Here is a 25831-nt window from a genome sequence, read left to right as displayed (position 1 = left end):
ACCTCCCCCTTTTTCACCCCGCTTTCCTTTCGATGACTCTCTCCCAAGGGTGTGCAAGGGTTGAAGGGTCACTCTCCGTGTTTAACTGCCCTGGTCTGGAGACCCGCCACTGACTGCGGTCTTTGTCTTAACTCTCTCCAGCCCTGCAAGCACTGCTACTGTATAGAGTCAGCGCTCACTCAGGGACACGCTCTGAATATCACCTCTCTTCACATGCAACTTCTTGGGGCCCAACCCTATCCAAATACCCCGACGTGTTGCTATGAATTTCGTGAAACCTACTTTGAAATGCCAACCTGTACGCAAACATCTCTCAACAGTGAGAGTAATATGATCTATCCCACCTTCTCTGTTATTCCTACATTAACTAATGTTAAACACAGATCTCAGTGGCTGACAGTAATGATCACCAGGCAGTGTTTAATGGGTCAGAGGTGTCACAATGATCCAGGCCGTAGCAGCCAGCTGCGGCTTCGAACCTGGTTCAACAGCTGAATTATTAGCCCCCGCCGGCAGTTTCCCAGAAGTGAGTTTATATCGGTATAATATATATTATATGGGTTTTTATGAAGTGATCTGCTTTCAAACTGTTTTTGACCTTCCTCCAATACATTTGAAATGCCAAACGTGATCCAATCTGGTTGAGTTGTAAATAGTTCTGATTAAAAAGAGGGAAAGAAAACCATTCCCTGTTTTTGGTGCAGTATGTGCTGTTTGTTGACAAGCCTCTGTGTTCATTTTGTGCTTGTCTTTAATTACCGTATTTTCCGCACTATAAGGCGCATCTAAAAGACTTTAATTTTCTAAAAAGCCGACGGCGCCCCTTATAATCCGGTGCGCCTTATATATGGATTAATATTGAGCCTTTAGTGCAGCTCCGTCTAATGGATGCATAACGTAACCCCAGCCTCTACTGTAGCGGCCATTCTATGCACCTTATAATGCTGATGGTGGGCCTTATGTATGAAAAAAGTTTTGAAATAGGCCATCCATTGGAAGTGTGCCTTATAATGGGGTGCGCCTTATAGTGGGGAAAGTATAGTATTAAGATTTCAGTCACAGTTTGTTGGAGAATATTGTCTTTCATCCAAATTATTGTCCAACAGATAGATAGTGAGCTCGTCCGTGACATCATGTTCACATAGGAAAATAATGTACCATGTAATCAAGGAGTTTTAGAAATTGGGGCTTTACAGGGTTTTGTTTTTGATTCCAATATGTACTACTATATAACGTTCTCTCTCAAATACAAGGATCGGGAAGGCTTTAAGTTGGCTACTCTATGTTGTTTCCTCTTTTGTACTATCAGCTGCGATTTTGGATATGTTTGAGGTTTTAGGACAAAGTGTACTCCCAGAGTTAGTATCGTGGTTTGCAAGTTCTGATGAACGTGATGTTTGTTCTTTATATTATACACGTGTGTGTCTTACATCTGCACCTTTACGTTCGACATGAATGGACCAAGAATCATCTGGATCTCTCATCAAAGTCTGCTTGACTCCTTGCGGGATTTATTGGACGCTCGGCCGACATGAAGCACGGCCATTTGTTGGTCTGATTTATTCGAGTTTATGAAGTTGGACTTCTTTTCTTCAACTGTGTGGTGCCAGGAGCTTGGAGGCCCAAACTATCTGGTTTTGCAGTTTGAGTGTCACCTGATTCTGAATGTAGAGTAAATGTTTTTGGAACACGTTTACAGACACCAACATAGTCCTCAATATAGTGAGGTTGTAGTTCAAAACATGACAATAACTACGTTAGGGAGGGCTTCGCTTCGGGTTAACACGATGAGCATTGTACTGTACGACCGGTTGTGAACTTTGTTTGGAATTATTTTTTTTCCATTCAATGTCTCACTGAGTGTAAAAGCTGACTTATAAACAGTGCGGTTATGAGGTTGTAATTGTGGTATTGATCTCCAAAAACATGGTTCACCTGATGGTCAGTATGAATGTAGACGAGTATAGCAAAATGCGTGAAATAAGTATTCCATTACAAGGCTTAATTGTATATATCTTTTTTTTTTTTCCCTCTCTCTCTCTACCCAGTACCTAAACTCATACTACTATTTGAAGTCATTCCCAGAAACGGTGTTTAGAAGCTTTGTTTTGTGGAGCGTGTGTGTTTTAAGAGCAGGGGTGTTTTCGCAGAGCTAAACCTGCCTGTTACTCACAGTGGCTCTACTGTGTCAAAAAGGTTCCCCTCAATGCTACTGTGTGCTCACTGGAAGTTGTCTTCTCTGCCGGGTGGGGGAAGAAACAAGCCTACAGATGCCTAGGCACAACGCCTGACACACCCATTCACGTGTGTGTGCAAAGAGCCTTCGGGACAAACACGACACACACACATATTCACATGGAGTCTTGGCTCGCTCAGTTGCCCAGGATGTCTATGTCACTTCCCGTGTTTGTGAGGGGTTATTTTGCAGTTGCTGTAGAAACTGAATGTAATATTGAAAAATTGCTTCCCAACAGAAAAAAGCCAGTCCATAGGCGAGAGCCAAGCCTCGTCCCCGACTTTGGCTGCTGCTGCCAGGCTGTCAGCGATGATCCACGGGAAAGACAAAGTTTATGCCAACTCCACGGTGGTGGATCAGGTCAGTTGGGTATTTATTTATGTTGTGAGAGCTAATGTATGTTGTGCATCATTATTATAGTTCGTATGAAAAGCACTGATAAAAGGAAGACAGCCAATCTGTCACAGAGGTTTAAAAAAAAAATCGGTTTGTTTGTGAGCTGACAGGGTTAGGGTGTGGGCATTGGCATGGACAAAGTGTGTACAAAGGTAATAGGGGTTGTAGTTTTTCTGGATACAGTCCAAACTTTAATGTTTCCTTTTCCCATGCTCCACCCTTGTTGGTGTCTAAGTCATTTTTGACAAAAAACACACACTGACTGAATATATTATATTGTTTACTCATAAAGGTAAAAAGAAAGAAATGGATAAGGCTCAAATATTGTGCACTAATACATTACACGAATACATTCCTACATTTTTCTTTTCCAGGTGGATGATGTTGACATGAAATACCGCTCTCGGCCAGTGCCTGATGTTGGCAGGCCTTGCTGGGACCTCTTCTCCATGACACCCCCCGACTCAAAGATGTGTCCCAAAAATCCTCACCCACCCACGCCGCAAAACGCCAAGAGGGCTATCCGAAACCCAGGCCCGGAGAAATCCAAAGAGTCATCTCTTCACAGCTCTCCCCCCTCTCCCTCTTCCCCCTTTGCTCTCCCTCGATCTTTCCCGTCCTCCCCCCTGGCTTCCGCTTTCCGTTTGTTTGAAGGAGGACAGAAGCGACAGCCGCAAACCACCCTTCCAGTCTCTCCCACTTTGAACGGCAGAGGATGCAACTTGTCAGCGGCAACCCGTGGACTGAGGTATGATGGTACTTTTATCAGATTTTTTTTTTTTTTTTCCATGCTCAAAAATTAATCCTCACTTGGATGTTTTAACTTTAACCTGAAAGTAAAAAAAAAATATGTGTCAATATGAGCCTGCGTCCCATCCATTTAAATCAGTGGTCTCAAACTTAATACACCTCGGAGGCCGCTGTGGGCACATTATAGCTGAGGCTGGGCCGCAGCCTCAGTGCACATTCATGCAATTTAAAAAAAAAACAAAAAAACGTCTTTTTAACTATTTTTTTTTTTTTTGCACAAAATAAGATAAGAGAGGAAGCTGGTGTAAACAAGTTTTATGCAAAACTATTTATGAAACTCTCCATGGCAACACCACTGTAACATTCACTCAAAGAAAAATAATTCTCTGCTTGCATCAAGCCGCTGCCAGTTTGAGACCCCTGATTTAGATGAATGAAAGATGAATGGAATTTTTAACATTTGAGCTAACACTTTTCCCCACAATATAGAGCAACTACTGCAGATTCTAAATGCATATTGTCATGGATGGGGGAATCTATTTATTTTTTTTGTATTTTGACATTGTGATAAATAAGGACTGAAAATCTTGTATGGATACACCATACAATTTAAAGAATGTGACAAGGAGGCTGGAAACAATTGAGCATTTGTGTTTTTCAAAGGCCTATTTGCCGTTTATTTGTATGATATGGGCCGAGCGTTAAGTTGCATTTGACCAAAGTGACAAAAAAACTTAAGCGTTCATGTACAAAATGGTGGATGATGCCGCTTAACAAAATAGTTCAACCACCATTAACAGAGACCCTCAGAGACCATCTGTCAACAAGTCCTTTCAGGCAGACTTTCACTTGCAGTAAGTTTTGAACAATCATGAAATATTTCAAAATGAATTGCCATATTAGACCCATGACCCTAGGGTGAAGGATAGGGTAGTTAATATTTACAAAATGATGTGTAAAAGTATGAACCAGCATGAGAGAATGCATCCTAAGGCAGATACATACTACTATGCTTGAGGCGTGATCTTATACAATTTAAAATTGTACATCGTTTGCAGCACTCAATTGAGAGACTGGACAAAATTTACCCTCATGACAACCCTCTATGCCTAAGGTGTGAGCACAGTCCAGTGAACCTTGTGCCTAATGTTTTAACCATGTACTGCAACTCAGTAGTCCCCAATCAGTCCCAGTCCATGAGGAGGAGACAGGGCATCCTCCCCCCTTTCTCGTCAATGATTAGTTAATCACCTTGACCACCACACCTGCCTCCTTTGTCAATTAGGTTCCAGTCATGAAATTCCCCCCCCCCCCCACTCCCATATCCAGTGTCACTACGTTAATAATTGTCTTGTATTATAATGTAATTTGCAGAAGCTGAAATGTCATCCGTCCTATCTTTTGTCATTTATCCAATGTTTACAACAAAACTGGCCAGTACATTTGTGTGCTTGGGAATCAGCAAAGTGTAAATTGGTTCTTGTGTTTTATCAGTCCAAGTCTCGAGTGTGATAGCGGAGAAGAGGACATAGTGGGAAATTCTTACCCCTGCTCTGCTTCGAACCAGCACTCCAGCTCCCCAGACTTTAACCAATCTCAGGCAAACACCGAAAAGCCCACTAAGGTATTGTCCTTCATGTGAATTTTCCGCAAATACCTCTCTGATTGTTTCACTTCTTGGCCGTTATATGATAAATCAGCTACGCTTTTACATAATTTTGATCGTCTCCTCCAAGAAAGTGAAACGTGTCTATGGACAAAAAGTACAACTTCTTAACTGGGGGTGATCAATCTTTTTGAGTGTGTTTGTAAAATACCAATATGCAGATATGTGAACTCCATCAACAGCTCAATGCTGTGATAAAAAGGTCAGACATATCGAGTTTTTCAGCGTTATGCAAAAATGTTCTGTTCTCAGGCTGTTTGCTTGCTGCCCTCTGCTCTGTCCCTGCTCTCATCCAGAACTCGGAGGAAGGCGAGGTTCGACTGCGTTCATATTCCTACTCCTCCCCCAAGGCGAGGCCCTCGCGCCCCTTTCTAAACAGAGATGCAACGGTTGCTGACCTGGCAGAAGGTGAGCGGACTCTGAACCCTTTTCTGTTGTGAATGGGTGGCTCATCTGATTGCCAAGATATAGATTTTAAATCATTATTCATATGGCGGCACAGTGGTTCAGGTGTAAAGCGTTGGCCTCACAGTACTGAGGTCCAGGGTTCGTTCCTGGCCCCGCCTGTATGGAGTTTGCATGTTCTCCATGTACCTGCGTGGGTGTCCTCCCACATCCCAAAAAACATACATTAATTCGGCACTCTTAATTGCCCCTAGGTGTGATTGTGAGTGCGGCTTTTTGTCTCGATGTGCCCTGCGATTGGCTGGCAACCAGTTCAAGGTGTACCCCGCCTCCTGCTCGTTGACAGCTAGGATAGCCTCCAGCACTCCCGCGACCCTCGTGAGGATAAGCGGCTAAGAAAATGGATGGATGGCTATTAATATGACCTACAAGCTGTACAACTCAATTTACAGTATTTAAATATATATATTTTCAAGGAGGGAAGTAAAAATAAACAAAGTCATGTGGTTGGACAACTGTGCGCATCCTGTTCTAACTGGGATTTAGCTGAATTACCCAATCACATTCAAATTGTAGAACGTCAGACAGCACACACCTGCCACCATTTCAAGTGGCTGTGATTAACCCCAAGTAAAGTTCAGCTGTTCTAGACTGCTATTTAAAACTCTTGATAATTTCCTCCATCTCGACTGAGGCTCCAATTCCCACTAAAGAAAAACATCGCAAAGCACAATGGTGCCATCACCATGTTTCATATTAGGTATGGTGTTTTTTCAGGTGATGGGCGATGTTGTGATCGTGTCAGACATACCCACCGTTTCGAATTTTGGCTAAAAATATCAACCTTGATTTTATTGAAGTAGAACAAAATATTCCAGATACACGTTGGGAAATGTTTTTTTAAATTTATCTTGGTTTCATTATTTCAACAGGCGTATGTGCCCTTTTTATATCCACTGTGTTTAGTGTCCCTGTTGCTGCAAGACAACACTAAAACTGTGTTCAAGTGTGTCAGTGTCCAGTATTAAGGACCTGCTTCATTTGTGTACGTAGATGGTGCATTCAACAGCAGTGGTCGTTCTCTACTTCAGGCTTTATCTCTCTCTAAATCACTCTCTCGACTCAACCAAGTTAGTAAGTACATCAGAAAGATGCCGCCGGGAGTTTCTATGGGCATTAAGGTGTATCTCTTCATCGGGGGCAATCTGGTAATAATCAGGAGATGCACACAAAAAGCATTAGGGTATCATGGTGGACCACTGAGTACCTTTTTAAACTACATAATAATGTACTCAAATCTGTTTCACAGATAAAATCATTGATACAGTCCACTCAGCTTTTTTTGCCCTTTGTGTGCGAGTTCAGATGTTACAAAAACCTCTCAGGTCAAAACAAACACAACAATAAACGTCAATTTAATATTTGTCAATGTGAATCAAGATATTGATTTTATTATGAAATACCGTAATTTCCGGCCTACAGAGCACACCTGATTATAAGCCTCACCCAGTACATAAGGAAATACCATTTGTTACATACATAAGCCACACCTGTTTAAAAACCGCAAGTGCCCACATTGAAACCCACATTGAAACACGAAATATTTACAAAGAAAGACAGTACACACAAAGAGTTTTCAAACTTTTAATACCTTAGCTTAGCTTAACATAGCAGTAACACGGTAGCATGAACTGGGCTGGTTTTAAGAAAAAAAGAAAACATACATGCAACATGTCATAGCAACATGGTTGGACAGCACTAACAGGGCCAGTTAAAAAAAAAAAAACATGCCTAAATCACTGAGACGCGGCAGTAACAGAGCTAGTGCATCGCTAACGAATGCGTGGCGCTAACAGACCCAAGTGTAAAATAAATAAATAAATAAATAAATAAATAAGAAACATACCGGTAAAAGTCACTTCCTCGGGACACACATTCCACCACTCTTACTTTTTCCCGCTCGAGTGCCCCCTTGCGGCTTTTAGGAAAAAATGCAAAAGTCAGCCGCATCACTGCTTAAGCCGCAGGGTTGAAAGTGTGCCAGAAATTACGGTAAATTATAGTGTCCTTTTAGACATGAGGGACTGACAACCTGAAATTCTCATGCAGTATACAAGTTGCAAGTGGTGATGTTATATTGAATTGGTGTCTAATCAAAAACAGACTTTCTCCAAAGCTTCATGTCATGTATGTTCTCAAATTTAAAAAAAGAACTTCAGCGAAAATAGTTCCAGTATGACCTTAAAGCTTTGGAGATGGCTAATAAAGGGTTTGAAGGTTGCAGTTTCATTTCATTCTGGGTTTTTCTCTTGGTTTGGCCGTTCTATTTTTAATGTCGTCCCTTTAAAACCATGGTGCCATGTTCGGTCTGTCTGTGTGTGGGTGTACGGCATTCAGACTTTTTCACTCTTCTGCCAATGGGATAAAATTTTCAACCTCTGGCTTTGGGTTCACTCGGTTTGTAATAACTTCCTTCCTTTGAATGACATATTTATTTCTCACTCACTCATTCTCTGACACTCTACATTACAGAGCAGAGTGTGCTGAACCTGACGGAGGCTTCCAAAGAAAAGAGGTAACCGCAATGGCTCTCTATATGAGCTGAGATGAGATCTGTTCGAGTGTGTAGGGCCTTACTCATATGTCAAAACAGACTTCACCCTTTTTGGGCATCACCGTTGGGCTGCAGTAAGAGATTAACTCTGATGGCTATGCCTGTGTGTGAGACCTCAGTGTTTGACCTGTGTTTGGGGTTTGAAGGGGCAGGATGTGACAAACTTCCTTTTGCAAGGCAGGGACCAGTATATGCTCTTGATTGCAAACTCAAAATAACCTCAAAAGCAAACAGCGGCATCCTTGCCTCGACTCTTTTTGCAATTTTAACACTATGATGTGATAAAGCGTGCTTCATCTGCTAAGCTACATTAACATGAGCTTTTTTTTTTTTTTTTTAACCACACAATGGATACTAATTTCACTTTCTTAATTTGTCATTGTCACAGGCTCATAAGTCTATAATGTCCTCATGTATTTTGCCCACTAATATCATGTATTGCTAATAGAGGAAAGATTTGATAGTGTATCATCCTATCATTTAAATGCAGTTAGGCTGAAGAAGCCAACCCTCATTCTTTCGCTTAACAATATTAAAATCCGTCCAGTGTTGTCACGTCGCTAATAATAAATGGCTTGCTAAAACCTTTACTAGTATTTAAAACCCAATTCCTTTACTCTAATAATAGAAACTGGTAATTTATTGAATCTCCTGATGGGGGGGAAAAAAATAGCCTGGTTTGAGGTGTGTCATATCCATCATGCAGGGTTTTGGGTTTCCGTAAGCGGGCCCAGTCAGCAGAGGAGGAGAGCAGCGCATCACTCCAACACCTCACCCTCACAGAGTTCCTTAAAGAGTATGTGTTCACCAAAGTGGCCTCAGAGCCATGCATGTACGCCTCAACCTGTTTTAACACAATTTTACAATACCTTCAACTACATTAACCACATCCATTCTGCACATACAGAACCGCCGTGACTTCTAAATTTAGGCCATGTTATTGGTTTGATTTCACGTTGCATGTCGTTTTCTTCTTCACGCTCTCCCGTGACTGTCTGTTCAGTGTTAAGTGAAGCTAGTTTTAGGTTGCTGCTAATAGTTAACATGATGTTAATTGCATCTCTCCGAGGTCGTCCTATAAATAGCATCCACTAGAGACCGTAGTGACACCCAAGCATGCCAAGCATGTTATCAAGAATAATACGCTGTAGAGCAGAGTCCTGGAAGACTGTCTGGACATTCTTTCATCTCAGCATGATGCTAGAATCCAAAGCTATTAAATCTGTAGTAGTATGTAATATTTGGTAATAAAAAAATACTAATATCATGGGTTTTGCATCTTGGCCTTCAGTGAGGCCAGCAATGGGATGACTGATGACTAACCGATACGTTTATGGTGGAATAGGATCGAGGATGAAGAGTGGGACAAATACATAATTCCATCCAAAGTCGAGTCAGAGAAGTATAAAGTGAGCCGGACCTTCAGTTTCCTCAAGAGCAGGATGTCGAGCACTCGCAACAAAACCAAGGTGAGCCATAATAGAAAGTAACCTCTTCAGGCTAAGGTTTACCGCTGTATTTAATAACCGTACCCAAGTACATCGCCTCACACCCGAAGTGGAGCTATAAAAGGTTTACCATCTCTCAGACAAGCCGGGTCAGAATTCCTGTGCAGGGGAGCCGTTGTCTATGCGGGGTGCCTTTATTTGGCGAGGGAGAAAATTCCCTCTCCTCGGGTCTTAGCAACAGGAGACAGAAAAAATATCCTCTTACATAACGCCCGAGCTCCGAGAACATCATAAGGAACCAAACACGTTCTGTAGTATACGCCATAGTCACAACATCTGTTTCAGAGCATGATGCCATGTGTGTACATATACACAACCAGTCAAGTAAACAAACATGAACTCTTCATCTTCCTTGTAGAGTTTGATAGGAAAATAAACATTGCTCGCTCGCACACACAGAAATCCCCCTTAATTCTCCCCTAAGGATAAAGCACCACATTAGCAGAACCTATGGACCAGAACAAAGTTAACAGAGGGCCTCACTCAAAGGGCCTTTATCTGACCTAACACCCCTTCAACAGGTGTAACCCAGCGGGAAGCTGGCCACTTCTCCTTATTATTTTTTCACACTGTGGCATTAAATGTAGTAAATGTCAGCTTCACGGGTAAATGCGTATTATTTACGGCTTGCTTTTTCAGGTGAAAGGGAAAGAGGGAAAGGATGGAAAGGACAAGAGCGGTGGCCCGAACGGACACCAGTTTGTTCTTGTGTCCCTATCTTGTCCTCCTGTCTGTGTGGCTTGTGACAAGTCTGTTTCTGGGAAGGAGCTGCTGCAGTGCTCCAGTAAGTATTCTGAGGTGGTGGTGTTGTTTTATGTCTTGGGGTGACTCAACTGTCAGGGTTTATGTAAATATCCTCACACTTTCTGCCTTTGTTTTGGCCCACAAAAGACATTAAGTCAGCTCTCTTCCCCCTCGAAAGTCAACATTGATTGGCAGTTTTGATGGCCATCTGGACGCCACTTATTTTGTGTATCAGGGAAATTATTACATTAACCAGAGGTCTGTCTGTTTTTTTGTCTGCAGACTGTTTCGTGAACGTCCATAAGAACTGTCGAGACTCTGTTGCACCATGTGGAAAGGTAACTATCGTACACTGCCTTTGGTCTCCAATAACAATGAGCAAAAATAATCATTTTCGTTTGCTCTTTGAAATGCAGTTGCTGTTTGGGTCTTCATCCAAACACATGGAGCGTACAGTTGTGGCCAAACGTTTTGGCAGTGACCAAAATGTTTTGTTTCACTAACTTTGTTCCCATGATTCACATTGCTTCTTTGTACTTGTAATGAAGTCAGTAACTCATATTTCCCCTCAAAACAGTGTATAGTGGCAATGAACGCAACTTGCTTCATGACATGCTACAATTTGGCAAAGAATGAACAATTCTTCAAAAAATAGACTTCGGGCTCTTCAGTTCCTCTCCCAGTTGAAGATTACTGGAAAATTAAACAAAAACAAAGAGAATTATTGATTTCAAACTACCACATATTATAGCTTTGCCTTGGGAAAGGCCACTTAGTTTAATGCTAACAAACACTTCAAAATGCCTTAGATACGTTAATGAATACCATTGATGTTTCGGTGTTGTAACCTTTTAAGCAATAGATATTTGGACACAAATTGTCGAACAAAACATGCTTAAAGACTATACCAATAGTCATTGGCAAAAAAAAAAAAAAAACTAGTACTGCAGCCTTGTCCTAAAATGACCCTTCCAATTTCCATCCATTAATCCATTTCTTGTACCGCTTATCTTGCTGGAGCCTATCCCAGCTGACACTGGGCAAGAGGCGAGGTACACCCTGAACTGGTTGCTAGCCGATTGCAGGGCACATCTTCTTCTTTCTTCTTTTCCTTTCGGCTTGTCCCGTTAGGGATCGCCACAGCTTGTCATCTTTTTCCATCTAAGCCTATCTCATGCATCCTCCTCTCTAACACCCAGCATCCTCATGTCATGTCTTTGATTTCCTCTCGCTCTTTTGCCTGGCAGCTCCATCCTCAGCACCCTTCTAGCAATATACTCACTCTCTCACCTCTGGACATGTCCAAACCATTGAAGTCTGCTCTCTCGAACCTTGTCTCCAAAAGCTCCAACTTTGGCTCTGCCTCTAATGAGCTCATTTCTAATCCTATCCAAACTGCTCACTCCGAGCAAGAACGTCGGTATGTTCCTTTCTGTCACCTCCAGTTGTGCTTCCTGTTGTTTCTTCAGTGCCACCGTCTCTAATCTGTACATCATGGCGGGCCTCTCCAACGTTTTATAAACTTTGCCCTTCGTCTTAGCAGAGACTCTTCTGTCACATAACACACCAGAGACCTTCCGCCAGCTGTTCCAACCTGCAGGGCACATATAAACAAATAACCATTTACACTCACTTTCACACCAACGGGCAATGTGGACTCTTCACTTAACCTACCTTGTATGTTTTGGGGATGTGGGAGGAAACTGGAGTACTTGGCGACAACCCCCTCAAGGAAAACATGCAAACTCTACACAGAGCGGCTGGATTTGAACCCGGGTTCTCAGACATGGGGCAGATGTGCTAAGCAAGTTGTCAACTGTGTTGCCCCCTGCCAATTTCCACTTTTTATAATATAATTTTATAAATTAGAATCTCAACATCAATTTACCAATGCAACTTTTTCAATTGTATTTACAAATCTTACCTTGTTGACGTCCTTCTTAGAAACTCATAAGGGCTGTGTGCTACAGTAGGCTGCAGGCTGCCTTTGTCTCTCCTTCTTTCACGCTAGTGCAATGCCAGTCTGAGGCTGAATGCGAAATCAGAAATACATTTTTTCCTGGAAGAATAAATTCCAACACTTGGCGACAAAAGCAATTCCTGGAATCATGTGATGATCTGAACAGTGAAAAATAGTAACAGCAGTGTACACCGTTGCGTTTCGTAAAGTATTTTCTCCAAATTTAGTTCATTTATTTTGATGTTCCAAAAACAACAACCCAATACTTATTAGATTTTAAAGGCACCAGTGTGTTCTTCATCATCTTAAGTTTATACGACATGTTTCCTCAGAAGCTGCAGGAAAAGAATGCATTGCTGATGAAAAGCAAGACCTCGTCTCTCCCACAGAGTGAGTCAAAAATTACACCCCCCCCCCTCTTGTCTCCCGTATCCTCCTTCTCTCTTCATTTATTCTTTTCCCATTTACCTGTTCTCCCATGTTTTCCCTGTTGCTGAAAGTAACCCATTTACCATGTCCCCTGGCTCACCTCTAAGTTAAATTTTAATTGGTCTGAGTGGGGGATCCATCCTGGATGGAATTTATGTTTGTTTGCACATATTTTAAGCACAGAGGTTGCACAAGGACATCGTCCTCCCACTGACAGATTATGTTTCTCACTAAATTTGTAGCTTTCAAACGTCGTTCATTCATTTCAAATTTACAAGTCAAATTCTATCTTGTTGTTCCGGTGTTTCTTCCAGATTCTGTGAAAGACAACACTTCCTCCTCCTCATCACTTTCCCCAGCTTCCTCACTTATGACAACGCCCAAAGAAAAGCGAGAAACACTCGCGCCTCTGCCCAAAAGCCTCACTGTGTCTTTAGAGAACAGGTAGGATTTACAGCTATAGTTCAACCCTGTGTATTAACGGTAATTAGATGAATTTCAACACAGTAGTTGCAAAAAAAAAAACAATCGTAATAAATGTTTTAAGTGGCATTTTCGAAGGCATGTTGTGAATGAGGGTTTCAATATTTTTACTGGCCACAGTTGTCCCACAAAAAATGTCAGTGTAGCTTTTAATGAAAGTTGTATTTTATCCCTCCCACTACAAGGTTTCAGCAAGAAAGAAAGGAAAAAAAAACATTTTCCATGCTGCTACACAGCTTAGAAATAATGTTTTCTTCCCAAAACGTCTCTTGCATCCACAAAACAGCAGGTGTGATATAATGCTGACTCTTTGAATAGTGTCTGGGATGTACTATATTTGAGAAACAATCTGTCCTTGATAAACCCGTCACTATGTGACATTGACATGAACTTTGCGGTCCTTAATGCACTCAGCATCCATCCATCTATCCACTTTCTGTACCGCTCATCCTCACTAAGGTCGTGCTGACCCACATCTCAGCTAACTGGGCGAAAGGCGAGCCAACCAATTACAGGGCACATGTAAACAAACAATCATTCACACGTACAGAATGGAATCTTCAATTGGCCTACTTTTTGGAATGTGGGAGGAAATCAGAGTACCCAGAGAAAACCCATACAGCCACGCGGAGAACATGCAAACTTAACAGTAACAGTTCTTTGCCAAGTACGTACGAGACTGTTTAGTGGTACTTTAAATATTGTTTAAGCTGTCAAATTAAAGTTTTAAGTATACCTTTTGTTGTATCATGATATCGAGTAACAATGCAGATTTTCAGCAAAATCCTGTGCCTTTCATTAAAAAATAAAAGTATTTGTGACATTCATACATACATTTTCTGAGCCGATTATCCTCACAAGGATCTCAGAAGTGTTGGAGCCTATCCCATCAATCATTGGACAGGAGGCCGGGTACACCCTGAACTGGTTCCCAGGCAATCGCAGGGCACACCGTGACAGACAGCAGTCGCACTCACAAGCACACCTAGGGGCAATTTAGAGTGTCCGACCGATTAATGTTGCATGTTTTTGGGATGTGGGAGGAAACCGGAGTGCCCGGAGAAAACCCATGCAGCCATGTGGAGAACATGTAAATTCCACACAAGCAAAACCCACGCAAGCATGGGGAGAACATGTAAATTCCACACAAGCACGGTCGGGATTAGAACCCCGGTCTTCAGAACTGTCAGGCCAACGATCTACAGCTGCACCGCCGTGCCGCCAGCTTTGTGACGTTATTTTCAATTTAATGGTTCTAAAAAAAAGTCTGGTAAAAGAACTCAGCTCTTCTGGCAATTGTAAACTAATGCAGAGGGTCCAAATATCTTTATAAAATCCATCCATCCATTTTCTGACCTGCTTATCATCACAAGGGTCCAAATACCTTTTATAAAATCAAACATTGCCATTTGAATGCATTTAAAAACCTTCAAATAGCAATTTGTAGCTAAGAACTGAGACTTCAAAGCTGTAGCAGCTAAACGGAAATTTTTATATCCCTTTTTTTTTTTCATATAGACGGCTGAGTGACACAGCAGGGGTGGAGGTTGATTCCCCTCCGACAGCTCACAACTCACATTCTGAGGAGGGGACTCCTACTACAACAACCCCTCCTTCAATCGACCCACCAGTCACTTCACAGGGTACGTCAAAAACTTTTATGGTCAGGTAGCTCAGGCTACTTTAAAAAGTCTACTTTTTGTAGATGAAGTCGATGCTCCCCTACTGAGCGATCTGTCAGCCGACCTGTTGGGACTCGACGCAGAATCGTGGAGCCTCGCAGTCAGTCCCGACTTCTGCAGGCAGCATGACAGGCGTGCCATCAAACGGCAGGATGTCATTTATGGTGAGGCTGGGGTTACCTCATTGAGTGTCATTTGCCCATTTCATTCCAAAGCTCCTTGCTTTTTAATCCGTGAACATTCAAATTTGTATTATAATCATAATCCACTTTGCTGCCTTTCTGTAGAATTAATGCAAACAGAACTGCACCATATCCAGACTCTGACAGTCATGTCGGAAGTGTTCAGACGAGGCATGCTAGAGGAGCTCCAACTGGACTGGGATTGCGTGGCCCGGATTTTCCCGTGCTTGGATTCCTTGCTGCTCTTCCACAGGAATCTTTTCGGATCACTGCAAGAGTGCAGACAGGCTTCAATCCAATCTGAGAACCAGAGAAATTACCTCATCCATCACATTGGAGACATCCTGCTTCAGCAGGTGTGTAATGAGACATACACTTCATGTTCACGATTGCAAAAATGATATAGACGTCCACCCATAAAACAAAATTAAGATCCTCCTTTCAGTTCTCAGATGAAAATGCTGAAAAGATGAAGCAAGTATATGGAGATTTCTGCAGTCACCACATGGAAGCTGTCAACGTCTTCAAAGAGCTTCAGCAACAGAATAAAAAACTCCAGAACTTTGTCAAAGTGGGTCAGAGGTCTAAAATACTGTATGCTTTCAAGATCTATGGATTATAAAATCTGATTGTGGTTTGTGTGCTTGCAGCAACAGAGCAGTAACTCACTGGTCAGGAGAAGAGGGATACCAGAGTTTATCCTTTTGGTCACTCAGCGCATCACCAAGTACCCAGTCCTGTTGGAGAGGATATTACATTACACTCAAGGCACGTCAACTCCACATACAGCAGCAGTATGGGCGCAACGACAACGAAAAAGCTAGCTGGATAGTGATAAATTCTCCCAAAAAAGAAACTTTAAATTGATTTTAGTTGTAACTTTTTAAGCCACAGATATTTAATGCAAACAGTGGAGCAACAGATGCCGACAGACAATATAGCAATCCTCACAGGCAAATTTTCTTTATCCTTTGTGGATTACTGCATTTTATTGAGGTAATTTGTGGCCATCTCTATGTGTGAGGGGTGTTATGGTCTGATTGTGAGTGCAACTGGTTGTTTGTCTCTATGTGCCCTGCAATTGGCTGGCTGGTGTACCCAGCCTCCTGCTCAAAGATAGCTGGGATAGGCTCCAGCACTCCCAAGAACCATGTGACGATAAGCAGCTCAGATAATGGATGGATGGATGGATGGATGGATGGATTATACTGCTCCCAGATGGCCATTACACACACACCAGAAGACGCAACACACAGTTTGAGTTATGCCAAACTGTTCCTCTTTGGTCGATTTATGACATTATTAGACAATTTTATAAAGTACAGTATAATGCAGTGCTGTTTTTCTTTTTGAAAATCTCATTACATAAAATTTGTGGTACTTTTGACGAGGCTAGAACAGATTAATGGCATTCCCATTCATTTAAATGGGGAAAGATGATTTGAGATTTCTGAGTTGAGTGTGGTTACAGAACAAATTAAACTCTTATCTCAAGGCTCCACTGTAGTTTATTTGCTTAATGCTGAACACTTTCTGTAATCTTGAACCACACAAAAAAATAATGAATATTTCTCTGAAATTTGAATGTCCATTTGAAAACTGGCATTTCATTACTTTGACCTCTGTTACACTCCTCTCAACAGAAGGCAGTCAGGAACACTCAGACTTGTCAAGTGCTCTGGCTCAGATACGGGATATCATCGCCGCAGTGGACCTGACTGTAAATAAGTACGAGAGGTCTCAGGAGCTGCAGGAAGTGCTCGCCCGGCTGGAGAATAAGAGCTTGGCTAAACTCAAGAGCGGCAAGGTAATTCGCAAGCAAGACCTGCACAGCAATCACAGAGATCTACAACACAAGGGGCTGCTCTACTGGAAGACCGCAACAGGGCGCCTAAAAGGTTTGTCAAGCTTCATATCTGAAACTGGATCTTTTCATTTTAGATTTGTTTGACAGCTAATTTGTATGTTTTTCCCCCTTTCTTCTAGATACATTGGCGCTTTTGCTTACTGACGTCATGGTGTTCCTGCAAGAGAAAGATCAGCGCTTTGTATTTGCGGCTGTGGTAAGCCTCAACCTGTGCAAGTCTTCCCTACTAAATTTGCCTTACTTATCTATTCATTTTCTCCTTACTTTCAGGACCAGAAACCTCCCGTGATCCCACTGCAGAAGCTCATCGTGAGAGAAGTAGCCAATGAGGAGCGAGGGATGTTCCTCATCTCTGCTTCCTCAGCTGGACCAGAGATGTATGAAGTTCACACGACCACCAGAGAGGAAAGAAATGCTTGGATGAAACAGATAAGACAAGCTGTCGAGAGGTTTGTTTTCAAATCAACTGCGTGCACATGTACATTGATTAATGTGACATTTTGTTTTACGGAAGAGTAATTTGTGCTTGTGTACAGTATTGTGTGTATTAATCATTATTTAACCTACTTAATCTTCATGGCAGTTGTCCAGAGGAAGAGGAGGAGGAGGAGCGCAGCGCTGAATCAGAAGAGGCCAAGCGAGCAGTGGAAGCGAAGGTTCAGAAAATGTCAAAGTTCCAAGGTAACCTATGAGTACATCTTAATACTGGATGAACAGATTGAACAGTTAGCTATGAGCACATTAATTAAAGTACATGTATTTTTTTTGTAGAGACATTGTTAAGCCAGGACCAGCGCATCTGCAACAGTTTGGAGGAGAAATTACAGCTGTATGCTGAGCTCACTGACTTAACGCTGCACTCTCCAGAAGCCATAGCACATCGCCACCTGCTGGTACAACCGGAAATTGATATTGAGTCGCCAAGACAGGCCTCAACGCTCCTCACGGCTGCACTCAGAGAAGGTAAGACAACCACTTAGAAAGGTGATTTGATTTACGTCTCTGAATGTTTTTTTTTCAGCAAGCGCATTTTCAATAACAAGTGGAATCTGAAATGCCAATAACTAAAATATTGGGTACAAATGTAAAATGATACTGTGTCTACCTGTCCACATGTGTTTGGTATACCATGTTCTACCTAGATAACGTTATGCTACATTTACATTATGTTACCGGCAGCCACAGCAAGTCTATTTCATCCACCATGGGCAAAATGTGATGGTCGTGAAACAACGCAGGCGGACTGGATGTGCAAACGACACTGTGATTATGTAGATCCCTGGCAAGATCGTTTATAACCATCGGAAAAATTTCCACGGCAGTCAGGCTGTTAACATGAAACCTAAGTGGCCATAGTAACGCATTGAAACCTGAAAGTGTGTAATCGAGCGTCACACAACTTGTAGGCAGTCCCTGGAGCTATGGGACGCATATTTTTCTGATTCAATCGCACCTTCACCACATTTGGATTTCGGAGGACAAAAATGTCCAAAATCCTATTGCACAATACATCTCGGGTACATAGGGGCTGCTGTGGCTGCCAGGAATATAGTGTGAATGAAAGATAAAGCTTTATTTCTAGTTTCAATGTGTATAAGATATTTAATGCTATTTCAGTTTCAATATTGTACTCAATCAAGTCAAAATAAACCAGATCCCCAATAAAGAGTCTGCTACACAATACACAACTTCTGCGTCTTGTTTGCTTCCTCTGCAGCGGAGAACCTGATCACCATTCTGCAGGCTCACGATGGCCTTCTTGTACAAAGTGACATCTCTCCAATCCGTGGGCCCGATTCCTGCAACTACAATAGCCACGGCAGCAGCATCCAAGAATCTCCCTCAGAACGTAACCACATTCTTTTGCAATTCTCCAATGTGAGACATGCAACATGTGCAGGCTACGTCATTTTGTCCCTTTGTTTCCGCAGCCGATTATTTAAGCACGCTCAGTATGAGCTCCACCTCTCTTGGATCAGACAGTGAGGGGACAGCGATGGATGGAGTCGTGTGGAGGTCTCCTCCTAAGACAAAGAAAGGAGACACTAAAGATACACTGTTCAAGGTTCTGCCATTATAATTCTCATTTGGAGATGTTTGTTGATCAATATTTGTTAGTGTCCCGGTATACTAACATAATATTCTGTAGGTGGCAGAAAGTGTCCAGAGTCTGACTCAGCTTCTTTATAGTCTGCAGGTGAGTAAGGAGACAAATGTATGAATAAAATTAGCACATCTTTCAATTTTGTCTCTTCTTCCCTTTTATCTTCAAAAATGAATTACCATAAAATCTGTTCAGTTACATTGTCACATAGGGTGCACTCACTAAATTAAAAGATTTTTTTTTTTTTTTTTTTTTTTTTTACACGTAAGCCACACTGACAGCCCAAACAAAAACTGCCAAACCTCACTTAAGGAAATGTCTACAGATGGAAAAGCGCTTAAGCTAAGACCAAAAAAAAAAAAAATAAGGTCCAGTATCATCATTTACTCCAAACTAATGTAGTTCGATTTTGATTTTCAATAATGGGGCCGGTTGCCTTGAACTTCAAACTTGAAAATCTGAAGTTACAATTCAACATGGAGTTTGTGTAGAAATTCCCAAAGCATTAATTGATGATCATTGACGATGATTTCATTGATCTTTGAAAATCCGCAAATAATATGCACAATGCCTAACTGCAAGGGTTAAAGCTTGTAAAAACTGTTTTATTGGAGCTTGCTAGAAATTAGTAGAAGTGTGTTTAAATTAGTTATATTGTTATAGATGGGCAGCACGGTGTCGTAACAGGTTAGAAGGTTGGCCTCACAGTTCTGAGGACCAAGAGTTCAAATCCTGGTCCCACATGTGCGGAGCTTGCATCCCTGTGTGGGTTTTCTCTGGGCACTCTGCTTTAATCCCACATCCCTAAAAACATGCATTAATTGGAGACTCTAAATTGTCGCACCTCCTGCCCGATTAAACCTGGGATAGGCTCCAGCACTTCTGCGACCCTTGTGAACAAAGGTGGCTCAGAAAATGGATAGATGTTACATTTTTACTTGCAGTCTTTGTACATCCATAGAATTAGTAGCTTTCTTTGACGTTTGCAGGCTGCTGTGACCCTTCAAGACAGCTGTCTTGAGATCCAGAAAATTCTCCTTCAGGAAGGAGACAAATCTCAGCTCAAGACCCTCACCTTCACACACACCTTCCAAAACACCTTCGTATGAATGCCTCGGAATTGTCCTGCAAAATGTTTTGGTACGTCCTATTTGCGAAGAGTTGACAGGAGATATGCTGTGGTGCAGGAGCAGGAGAGGCAGACGGGCAATGATAAGAAAACAGAGGAAATTGAAAAGAAGGCTTTGGAGAGGAAGAAGGAAGAGGTGGATGAGGTGCAGAAACTCCATGTGAAACTGAAACAAGACCAGCAGCGCTGGGACAAGGAATGTGTGACCAGAGAGAAACAACAGGTTGGTCTCATTATGTCATCTATGAATTACCTGACCCTATGTCTGTTTGAAAAATCCAGCTTCCCTCACGAGAGTGCCTACTCGTCTATATGATTTAATGTATGTGTTGTGCAGAATGAGCAGGAGACTGCACTGGAACAGCGTGAGCAGCAATGCATCCTGGAGGCAGAGCGGCTGCGTTGCGAGCGAGAGGAACTGAAAACTCAGCTGCTGGAGTATCATAACAGTCTGGACAGACTGCGGGAAGGCCAGAAGAGCGTGGACAGGGAGAAGGAGAAGCTCGAAGCCCAACAGAGATTCCTCCAGACCTGGAGGCATAACCGACAGAGCAGTCTACCTGTCACCATTCCGCTGGATGGATACAAGGTATGAATAGGAGGAAGTATTCATACAATAATGTCACCAGTAGGAAGGCTGTTTAATACTGTGGAAAAATGGGGAAATTAAGCTATCTGTAATGCTCGAATGTTCTAGCCTGTCGATGTCTGATTTCCGCATACTAGTGTGTCCTGCGACGTCATTGTCACGATATGTATATTCAAAGTCTGGCTTTGGATCAAGTTAAAGGCGCGGTTAGATAAATTTCTGTAATTTCTGTGGGATTCTTTTGTTACAATCGATAGCTGTAATGCTTCCTGCACAGGACAGATGCACAAAGTGAGTCGCTTGCTGCATCGCTCACATTTGGAAAACAGTTTTGGAAGATGACCTAACACAGGCATTTCCTTTTCTTCTTACGATTGTTGGCATCATGTGACTATAGAGCTTGTGCACGTACGTCTTCAAATCACGTCACTGGCCGGAAGTGTCGGTCAAACAAGCCGTTCTTTAATGCTAAGTCGGTTGGAGATAACATGAAAATACCTCTTATAGCACGACGCCCAGAGTTTTGTCCAATGCCGAAAACATTTAGAAGGTGATAATAAACGAAGGTATGTGGAAAAATGAGAGACACTTGGCATAGAGGACCCACATTTAATGCTGAAATTGATGTTTTCGCCGATAAGAAATTGGACTATTAATTTGCTTCCGCTTGTCTTGGACATCTGGATCTGCACATGTATTTGGTGAGTAAGTCGTCGAGATTTACACAGAAAAGTTTAAAAGCGTATACACATACAAATACTTCGTTGCTGGATCTGTTCTCAACGGCTTGTGAACATGGAAGTCTGTTCGGTTACGTTAACCTTTGCTGAAATCCATCGATCTTTTCTGCTAGTATTCAAGACAAATACCAATATTTATATCAATGACACCTGGTTTTACACAAACTCACATTCATTAACCATGATTTGGGGAAAAAAAAGAGAACAAGCGAGTCGGCTCCTCCGTGCGTTTCCCAGGAAGTACTTGTAAGGCCAAGTTGGCTCATTTGAGAACAATGTGTTAAAAAAAATAAATAAATGAGACGGGGTCATCTCCAATGTACACAGAAGCGTGTTGCGGCCACACGTTATACTTCGGTAAACCTCTCCCTGACAGACATTTGTTTTTTTAAATATGCATTGTTCTCAAATGAGCCAACTTGGCATTATAAGTACTACATGTGAATTTGAGATTGAGAAGAATAATTCCTTCCTGAAATGAAGTGATCTCTACGCACGTTTAAGATTCATGCATAATTCAGTTTCAGAGCCGAATTATGCATGAATAGTGGGATATTAACATCTAGTCCTACATAATCCATCCAAAATCCATCAATCTTTCCGCTTTTCAGATGGTATTCTATAGAATGACCTCTTTGAATATTTGTAATAACCAACAGCACAACAAGTCTCGGGTATTGTGAATATTCTACTCGGGTTCAATGTCCCCCACACTGTCGAGCACCTCTTTTTGACTGGCAATATGGCAGCGTGAAAATGGTGACGTCACATGCACAAGCTCTATTGACTTTGATGGGTACTGTTTCCTGTCAACGTAGAGAGCACCTGGCATCATGGCACATCCCCATTTTATCAGCCTGGGACTCTTAAAAAGAGTTTGAAATTATGACGTTAGACACGCTTTTACTTTTGTGACATAATAAAGACTTTTTGGTTAAAGGATCAGCACAGCTGGCCGTGTTTAAACCATGTTAAACGATAAACACCCTCATAAATTAGAGAGAGCAGAAGGAACACACCCGCTGAAGTATAAACAGGAGACACTCCACACCTCAAATTTCAGAACTAAAGAAGCCTTCCAAAGACAAGAACAGTTTAGTTTCTCCAGTCTGTCCTGAGTCATTTCCCGGGCTTCCTTGCTGTGGGACAGGCCGGAAACAACTCACCAGGGAGGCATGCAGTAGGCTTCCTAACCAGATGCTTGAGCCACCTCATCTGGCTCCTGTCGATGCAGAGGAGCCTCTCCCGGATAACCGAGCTTCTCACCGTATCTCTAATAGCGATCATAACCGCAATTAAAACTTGTTTCGGTTACTTCTGTTAATGATATTGTTCTTATTTCTTCTCATGACCCATAACTCGTGCCCATAAGTGTTCTCTTGTAGGAACACCATTGTTGGTCATTAAAGACCCTAAATTGTCAATAGGTGTGATTGTGAGTCTGAATGGCTGTCTATAATGTGCCTTACAATGGGCTGCCCACCAATCCAGGTGGTACAAGCAGCCGGGATAGGCTGATGAATAGTAATTTCCATGTCAAAAAGTTGCAAATCCTTCAAATATTAAGATTTACATTTTTGTGAATACTGGGGCACCACTCTGTGTCATCTGATCTCGTGTCCTTTAAATCTCCCAAGCTGCCGCCGATTCACAGTCGCTCAGGCAGCCTGGACGGCACCTGTTGGACATACGAGAGTGATGCAGCTCTGCTCGACTCCCTCGAAAAGAAGCACCCCCCCAACAACAACCCACACCAGTACCTGCTCTCCGCCCCGAAGAGGAATCACGACGGCCTCCGGCAAGCTTCCAGCTATGGCGCTGACCTCAGCCTCAGCGCCAGTCTCTATAACAGCCTCAATACTCTGCTCAGCCAAACCCACGGGAAACAACCTCAGGATGCGCTCACATTCGCTCACTACTCAAAGAGCCACGAGTGCAGTCAGCCTTCCAGTACCTCTGTCAATCCCTTCAGCGGCAGACCCAGACCACAGCCGCAGAGCACCAGCAAGTGTATGTAGTGCAGTAATATACTAATATATGATACCGTAATTTCCGGCCTACAAGCCGCACCTTTTTTCACACGGTTTCAACCCTGCAGTTTATGCGGTGATGCGGCGCTAGCGTTAAACTCTTTCTATGTACTGAGGCTTATAACCAGGTGCGCTCTGTAGGCCAGGAATTACAGTATATTAAATGGAAGATGTTAAAGGAGAAATCCAGTGGTTTGCATGAACAATGTATCCCATAGGTCATGTAATAGGTATTCTATCTTGATAATGTGATGTTAAATCCTCTCCCATTTAATAGTGTTTTGAGAAGATTTTAATCGACAATTGCAAATTTTCAGGGACACTGGCATTTTTGCGAGTCACATGACCTACGTGGGCGTATGTGACATGTTACGTGCCATTCCAAACGCTCGATTACATGGGACACCATTTACCGTTAGCCCCGGACGCCGAAGCTAGGCTAAAGGCCTCCGCCGTCACCGAAGCTCGGCTAAAGGCCTCCGGCGGCAGGCTGCAAGCCGAGCTTCGACGTCCGGGGGGCCGTTAGCCGAGCTTCGGCATTACATGTTGCATCCGCGCACATAGGTCATGTGACTTGTGAAGATGGCAGCTTCCCTGAAAATTTGTAATTCTCAATAAAAATCTTCTCAAAGTACTCTTAAATGAGAGAGGATTTAACATCACATTGTCAAAATAGAGTACATATTCCATGACCTCTTAGATATGCTGTTCATGTAAAGCACTGGATTTCCCCTTTAACTACTAACCTCAAACTGTGAGGCAGACATGCTAGCCACTAGTACACCGTGCTGTCCTACCAGTTCGAAATTTCGTCTTTGACACTTAAAGATTATTGAAAATAAATTTGCCACCTTTAGGGCAGCAAGGGGACCTATTGGTTGGCACAGCTGCCTCACTGTTTTGGGTTCGGAGCCTGCTTATGTGGAGTTTGCATGTTCTCCTCGGGGTGGACTGGAATAGGCTCGAATAAGGGCAAACTATAGAAAATGGATGAGTGGGTGAATCACTTGTAGATTTTCGTCCACTGCTTCTGTGGATGCTCAGAGCAAACTATAATACCTCCCTCTCATCTCTCTTCCTCTCTTTCAGACTTCAGTCCACAGTTGGATCGACATTCCCTGGGGTCCTGGAGGCCAGAGATGCGAGGTCGAGAACTTTACGAAAACACCTACCCCTCTTCCTCACCTTCCCTCGCCCCGCTCCTCCCCTCACAGTCCTACCTCTCTCTAGAAGGACATCTCAGGGAGGACAGTGGCGAGGAGAACATTGTTTACCTCTGATGGCGCAGTAACTGCACTTTGTCGTTTTTATTTACTGTATTTGTATTTGTGATTGAGGTAAATACATGTGGGTAATCGCGGCTAATCAAGTGAGGGAATCGCATCATATGTGCCTTTTGAAAACTGTTTGTGGCGGCAATCAGTGCGCTTCCTGCTTAATCAAAAGCAGTTGTGCCTTTTGCGTTGGTACTTGCATCTGTAAATGAGGTTATTTCCTTATTTTATTAGCGGGATACTGGGGGAATCCACAGCATGCCCTCAAGCAAGGCACTAGGAAATTCCAAGACACAAGTACTGATGCAATTTTTTTCCGTGAGCACTTAAAATAAAAAGAAATATATTGGGGAAGCCAATTTAGGCTTTCCCCAAGTTATGTACAGCATTAATTGCTCTCCTATAGAGTGCCATTGTATTGCCATGTGATCTTAAATTATATTTATTAGGGAATGTAAACATTTGCAAAAAAAATATAACTAAGGTATGCACATAATTATTGTATGTACTGTACCCTATAGTTTATTGAAAGGGCTACCTATGTGCACCGTTGGAAGAGGTTTATAATTTTCTTCAAGTGCCACAATTCTGGTGTGGTTTTTTTTTTTCTCACTGTCTCCATTTGTAACAACTTGGTAATTTATTGTATGTAAATGGCTTCATGCACTGTACACAATGTTTGGTTTATTTTTAATCACTAATCACTGATGTGATGTACTGTATGTAAAGGTTTGTGCTGCACATAAAAATATGGTTGCAATCTTCTGCTTGCCTCCAAAGTACTCTAGGTAACATAAGCATGTGTGAGTATTGAAACATATTCTTTTTACGATTATGTGCAGTTTATATCATTTATCGTCGTCGCGTGCCGTCAATCTTACTTATATCGTCGTTATGGCTCCGAAATTTGACCTCACATCTTTGTCAGCGTTTGTTTGTGCGGTCCCTTAGCAGTTAGCACCTCCCCGGAAGCCAAGAAACGTCAGCTGCTTGACCTCAGCGATGACAAGGGTCACTGATAGCCCAGAGCAGACCACCAAACC

General features: G+C 42.4%; 1 protein-coding gene and 2 long non-coding RNA genes across 7 annotated transcripts in view; 1 reads left to right on the top strand and 2 right to left on the bottom strand.

Moving 5' to 3' along the window:
• LOC133498865 (rho guanine nucleotide exchange factor 28-like) overlaps nt 1–25553 on the top strand; it is a 51225-nt gene extending 25672 nt beyond the window's left edge. For 3 of the 5 annotated variants that reach the window (XM_061816079.1, XM_061816078.1, XM_061816081.1), the window contains 29 exons: nt 2475–2596; nt 3007–3380; nt 4877–5006; nt 5345–5456; nt 6507–6587; nt 7986–8028; nt 9413–9536; nt 10215–10359; nt 10602–10657; nt 12612–12669; nt 13023–13152; nt 14710–14834; nt 14897–15037; nt 15161–15411; nt 15501–15626; nt 15706–15823; nt 16699–16953; nt 17042–17118; nt 17193–17371; nt 17506–17603; nt 17694–17885; nt 18640–18771; nt 18854–18987; nt 19072–19119; nt 20016–20129; nt 20214–20378; nt 20493–20744; nt 23122–23494; nt 24604–25553. In XM_061816079.1, coding sequence (XP_061672063.1) covers nt 2475–2596; nt 3007–3380; nt 4877–5006; nt 5345–5456; nt 6507–6587; nt 7986–8028; nt 9413–9536; nt 10215–10359; nt 10602–10657; nt 12612–12669; nt 13023–13152; nt 14710–14834; nt 14897–15037; nt 15161–15411; nt 15501–15626; nt 15706–15823; nt 16699–16953; nt 17042–17118; nt 17193–17371; nt 17506–17603; nt 17694–17885; nt 18640–18771; nt 18854–18987; nt 19072–19119; nt 20016–20129; nt 20214–20378; nt 20493–20744; nt 23122–23494; nt 24604–24794 — 4346 coding nt within the window. In that variant the 3' untranslated portion in view covers nt 24795–25553. The remainder of the gene's footprint in view (nt 1–2474; nt 2597–3006; nt 3381–4876; nt 5007–5344; nt 5457–6506; nt 6588–7985; nt 8029–9412; nt 9537–10214; nt 10360–10601; nt 10658–12611; nt 12670–13022; nt 13153–14709; nt 14835–14896; nt 15038–15160; nt 15412–15500; nt 15627–15705; nt 15824–16698; nt 16954–17041; nt 17119–17192; nt 17372–17505; nt 17604–17693; nt 17886–18639; nt 18772–18853; nt 18988–19071; nt 19120–20015; nt 20130–20213; nt 20379–20492; nt 20745–23121; nt 23495–24603) is intronic. The other 2 variants (XM_061816080.1, XM_061816082.1) reach the window with 2 other exon arrangements.
• Nucleotides 10687–17323, bottom strand: LOC133498873 (uncharacterized). The gene is made up of 6 exons (XR_009794484.1): nt 17187–17323; nt 15725–15792; nt 12244–12348; nt 11994–12160; nt 11759–11913; nt 10687–11012 (listed from the first exon to the last, which is right to left on the bottom strand). It is a non-coding gene; the product is annotated as an uncharacterized LOC133498873 (long non-coding RNA).
• On the bottom strand, nt 18806–25749 carry LOC133498872 (uncharacterized). The gene is made up of 3 exons (XR_009794483.1): nt 25670–25749; nt 19058–19113; nt 18806–18946 (listed from the first exon to the last, which is right to left on the bottom strand). It is a non-coding gene; the product is annotated as an uncharacterized LOC133498872 (long non-coding RNA).
• Between the last annotated feature and the right edge of the window lie 82 nt (nt 25750–25831).

This window comes from Syngnathoides biaculeatus, chromosome 4, assembly GCF_019802595.1.
Source record: "Syngnathoides biaculeatus isolate LvHL_M chromosome 4, ASM1980259v1, whole genome shotgun sequence".
In the NCBI taxonomy this organism is placed as follows: Eukaryota; Metazoa; Chordata; class Actinopteri; order Syngnathiformes; family Syngnathidae; genus Syngnathoides; species Syngnathoides biaculeatus.
Note: the sequence above shows the minus strand (reverse complement) of the source record. Positions and strands in the feature narration are given on the sequence as shown.